General features: G+C 42.6%; 1 protein-coding gene across 1 annotated transcript; it reads right to left on the bottom strand. All coding sequences in view use genetic code 11, as the record gives it.

Annotated features, from left to right (window-relative positions):
• Positions 1-665: 665 nt before the first annotated feature.
• On the bottom strand, positions 666-3,159 carry EGR_10698 (hypothetical protein; the record flags this gene model as incomplete). Its single annotated transcript, XM_024499947.1, has 2 exons — positions 666-776; positions 2,968-3,159. 2 exons carry the CDS (start codon positions 3,157-3,159, stop codon positions 666-668), a joined length of 303 nt encoding a protein of 100 aa, XP_024345642.1.
• Between the last annotated feature and the right edge of the window lie 2,064 nt (positions 3,160-5,223).

Here is a 5,223-nt window from a genome sequence, read left to right as displayed (position 1 = left end):
CCCGTCTGCGTCTTTTGATGTCATAAATTTATCGAGCTAGAAATAACAGCAGAAAAGTACTTAATACGTATCTTAAATGAAATATTCCATTGAAGAATAGGAAGACAAACCTCAGTACTTGATATAGAACGGGTCAGAAAGGAAGTTTCAGTTCCAAATACTCAATCTGACACAGCTAAATAGAGGTTTCACAGGCAGTTTGGACTAAATCCTGGCCATCGAATGTGTTTCATATTTACATAGGACGACATCAGCATTCATTGGAAAGGTTTTTATTTGGTTGTCAAAGTGGTAAAGCAATACGGTTCTAGTAAAAGTTTGACTTATTTAGTAGTACTGATTTTATGGTAAGCAAAGCTTTAGATTTTCACTGATAATTTGGACATTTAATGTTTGGCAGTAAACACAAGCACACCTTTCTCTTTAATGTCTGCAAATAAAATGTCCATGTTAGCGCAAGGTTTTAAAGGCCCATCCAAGGCAAAATAAGAGGTAAAATTAAAAAAAAAAGAAAAAAAGAGGGAAGAAGAGAACGGTAAGTTCTAAGCCCAAAAGAATAAGTAACAGAGGTAGGAATGAAGTTTACCCTTGGAAAAAACAGTTGCCTGTCTTCTCCAACACCCATTCTGCCTTCCTTAGAGCGGGACAAGCTGAAGACGCACCAATTAGTGAAGAAGTAGGAGGAGGAGCTTACTGACAGACTGACATGTTAATGGCGCGTCTCTGGTGCCACCCTGTCGACGATAGGTGGAGGTGAGTAAAGGTGGGTGATATTGCTAGAGGAAGGCAAGCAGATCCAACAGTTAGGTGCTTCATGGGCATCAGCGCAAGGTTGCATTCACGAAGGCATGGCATTAACATGTCTACTTCTGTCTCCCTAAATTTTGTCACTTGGGGTAAAGGAGGAAGGCGTATCACCAAATTATGCCAAAGGCTAACACCGAATATAAAGAAGTTTAATTTTAATAAGCAGTTTATATGCAGATTGACCGAGGCTCTTAATGTCAGCATCAATTCCCTCAAGCCTCCACTTCTACTATTGTGAGTAGGAATAAGAGTAATGCCTTAACAGCACAGAAAAGATATTCAGTATGCACTAGTTCCTACAGCGTCTCGCGTATGTAAGCTGGCCTAGTCTAAACACTTCATAAGCATGTGAGGAAATAGAGATGAATATCCACTTCTAACTATAGTGCGGTTCGACGCGATGTTGGGTAGGGCGGTCGGTCCGTCATCAGCTAGGCACTTAATCAAGTGTGAAAATATTGCCCCTGCTTCCCCACCTAACCGCAAATACTGCACCCACAGGCTGTCGAAATTGCACTTTGTGCTGACAAGCAGTTCTAATTGTTCCATTTCTTACAAATCGTAGCCTACTTTGTTTTCCTTTTTGGATACCGAGATGAACAATTGGAGTGGTTGCAGGTCCCCTCCTAGTAAGCCTGAAGTTCACTAACGTTTGACGCGCTTCCAAACACTTCTACATTTCGCGTCCCACCCGTGAGCTCCATGGAGCCGGTATTTTTATATTTGACAAAATTTAAACGGAAACATTGCTCTTTGTTAAGTACGATGAAAAATCCACTTTTTCATGTAAATGTCTATATTGCTCATTGAGTAATTTAGATTTGGAACACTGCATCATCCAGGTTTGGTCTAGAGTGCCTAACCAACCACCATAAAGCAGCTTCACTTTAAGCATTTGGAACTCCACCCATTCAGCGTTTCTTCCATCATCGATGCCAAAGTCTTTCCTTCTTTAATCAACAATGGATTACCTTTAACAGGGGATTTAGCGGTTCTCTGCCATTTCCCATAAGCTTGTCATATCATAGCATCAGGAGACGCGACTGCCGACCAGCTGCAAGTTAAAGTGGATCTGTTGGAAGACTTGAGGTGTTGGCTTTTTCACTTAAAATCCCTTTTTAAAACAATCCATTTGCATTCGGTAGCGGTGTGTTTGCATACCAATAATCAAGTGAGCATGGAGGCCACTTTGCCACATCAGAGTGTCAAATTTCAATGCAAAACAGTTTAAAGAGATCCTCGCCAATTGCCAACGTCTACCGTCTATGCTGCAACATGAAAGCAAGGCTTTACTTTCAGCACTCCAGTAACCAGCCACCACTGACTCGCCTGTCTCTGTCTTCATTTCTTCGCTTCATCAATTCCACTTTAACCAATTTTACTTGGCCAAGCATTTAAAGCTGATTTGCTTCGTCAGAGAAAGTAGAGTTTCCTCACGCATGCAAAATCCATGGATTCATGACAAAGCCGAAACTGCAGCAAGATATCGACACAGAATGTCCTTTGACATGGACTTCAGCTCAACCTGTGTCATTTTCAAGAGCAAAACACCAGCAGCACTAACCCTAAATTTACACGTTATGCGCAACAAACCCTTTTCACCATTTTGAGACTCATCTGTGACTACGGCTTTTGCCTTGCACCATTAGCTTAAATTTGAAATTAGCACAACCAATATTTCTTCCTTTTCAGTGTGAAACTACACAAGGCTCCCTTTGTGCATGGTGACTACGGGTACTTTACATTCACTCACAAGCAAAACATATCCCCTCTACCCATTTTGCCGCGTATTTTGTCAACACAGATACCTCCCACTAGCTTATTGTCCCCAAAATTGCCCCACTATTTGTTCCTGCCTGGTCCGTGAGACAACTCGTCAACTTATCACCACCTTATCACCTACCATATAATAAGGGATGTGCAAGCCTACTTCAATTTGTGACAAGGCATACCAGAACAGAGGAAGATGTATTATGAATGGGCAGGAAAAATGCAAGAAATGGTGATCATGTGGTGGAGGGGGCACGAATCTACTGATCGAATGTCAGCAGTCTCACAGTGATTGCAACGTTCGAGCAGGCCCTAAGGGCTGGGACCAATTTGTATGTGCTGACCATGTCGTGGCAAGATGGGCGAGGGGACGATCGCGTGCTACCTCACCTTTGAATCATTCGGCAGATTCTTCCTCGTCCATCGCACATCCTCCCAACTTCCTTTCACGTAACACCGATGCACACACTCGTCTGGTCCAGATGGAGCTGAAGAAAATTCGCACAGGGAGACAGCATTCCAAACAATAGCCACCCGCACGCATGCCTGTATACAGAGACCGTTCAACACGCTGGCATACATACATCTTTGCACAAGTCCAATGGCACGTCAATTGCGATTGTATCACCTAGCTGCTATGGCTTGCCTTATTGTCTATTTATCCAACGTAATGTGACAGGTCATTGTAAACTACCCACTGCGCATTCAGTGACGCTAAAAACGAAATGGCTGACGTAAAAGCAACAGTTCAATACAACAGCACTTGATCCTACAACAATATGCGCTAGAACGGGAACTTATGTGGTAATCCCACTGCAGCAAAGTTAGGTTTGAATTCATGTGGTTTAAACATAGTGGGCTCTCCGGGAGTAACAGTGATTGGGACATCTTTGATGCTATCAAAAATAAGATAGCAAGATCGTCCGCAAGATGACTGTTATGGCATCAGTAACCTCGTAGTCGATAGGTCACGAAGAACTGTGATATTACACCAGATGTAGTAGACAAAAGGCAAGCCATTCGAGGTGCGTGTGCCACTTGGTGTGTGCGACGACGTAGAAGGAGATGCGAGCAGGTGGTGGCAGATAGAGCTTTTATGCGGAAATGTTAGTGGTTGACTATTCATCAAGTGTTGATCAGGGTCGCTCAGATTTCTGCTGGTGCTGCTCACGACCGCTGTTATCCGGCGTTCGGAAATCTAGAATGGTGGTCAGAGATAACTCGAATGCATGTATGTGCCACTTCATGGTGCAAGAGCACGTGTGTAAGCAGTAGAAGTGAGAGTGTTATGTATATCATAGCACTGTTAGCTATCTTCATGCGGCTTGTTTTATTAGGTGCATACAAGTGGTGAAGAACAATAACGTGCTGCTCTTTGAAGCTTATCATACACCATCTACTGATGGACGGTATTTGAGTAGGATCTATGCGCATGTGCTGCACTACTTCCTTCACAGGCATTTGTCATCCCAACCTCACGGAACCACTCCTAGTTGTGAAGATGGTGTTGTTTGTCACGTCTACTAATGTATCTGGTGGTTTACGTGTGTGTTCTTTTGCCCTCTGGCCTTCGCCTGTCTGCATTTCTATCGCCGCATCTCCCTCCGATTTCTGTTTATGTGATGAATTTCTACCTGCTGTTGAAAGTGAATTGAATGTCTGACACCGTTAAGAGGATTTCTTGGATATCTGTTGCCTGCGCATCTGCCTCTGTGTCCATTTCCCTTCACCTCTCTCAATGTTGCTAGTATGAAACAAGCAACAAATTAGTGTAGTGCTTCATTTAAAGTTGATGATAGATATCCCTCGTGGAGAAAACACGAATCTACAAAGCTAGTGTAGACTCGCTTCATTAGTAATGTGATGCTCTTGATAATTCACCCAAAAAATGATCAAAACAGGCTTAGCTCAAATCGAGCAGAGTAGGTCACACAGAATGCATGTCTGCCTGATGTATTTGGACTTTGTTTCATTTATTAGTGACTTAAGTCGGGAGAAGCATTCATATGGTAAGACTTTGTCATTTACTTTTCGAGTTATAAATAGTGGAAATGAAAAACATTTGAAAGTTGTTTCCAGCCCCACGCCTTTTATTTCACTGTGTAATTCACGATGAATGTAGCTAGATCCTATTCTCTGCACTTTGGAGACCTTCAATTTGGAACCTTAATTGTTTTAACGTCGCCCAGAGACATAAACTGAATAAGACAAGTCTAAATGTTACCCTTCAGTGTTTCTGTCTGTGAATAAAACCCATGTCTCCCGTGGCAGATGCCGAATTACTCTTTTGACCACCACGCATCAGCATATCACTCTATTTGCGGAAAGAGCATTCGGCATGGGGGAAAAAGAGTCCTTGATTTTGACCTCCCTTGTTCATCCGTCTGTTCATGATGATTGTAGCTGGCTCTTTGCTGCAATTTTCAAACCTTGAATATGGCCAATTATCACTAAATACTGCCAAAGTTGTCTCAACTTACTTTTTAAGTAGGCAGACATGTGGTTTCTTGTAAGGCCTCCAGCCAAGTGATTGATTTTTCTCGATGGTAAATGACTGGCCGAATAAGCTAGATGTAGATAAATTAAGTCAGTCAGGCTGCTGCCACGTTACTGGTAGTTCTTGATGCTCACATAAATGCAGATGGA

Source organism: Echinococcus granulosus (assembly GCF_000524195.1).
Source record: "Echinococcus granulosus chromosome Unknown EG_S00254, whole genome shotgun sequence".
Classification (NCBI taxonomy): Eukaryota; Metazoa; Platyhelminthes; class Cestoda; order Cyclophyllidea; family Taeniidae; genus Echinococcus; species Echinococcus granulosus.
Note: the sequence above shows the minus strand (reverse complement) of the source record. Positions and strands in the feature narration are given on the sequence as shown.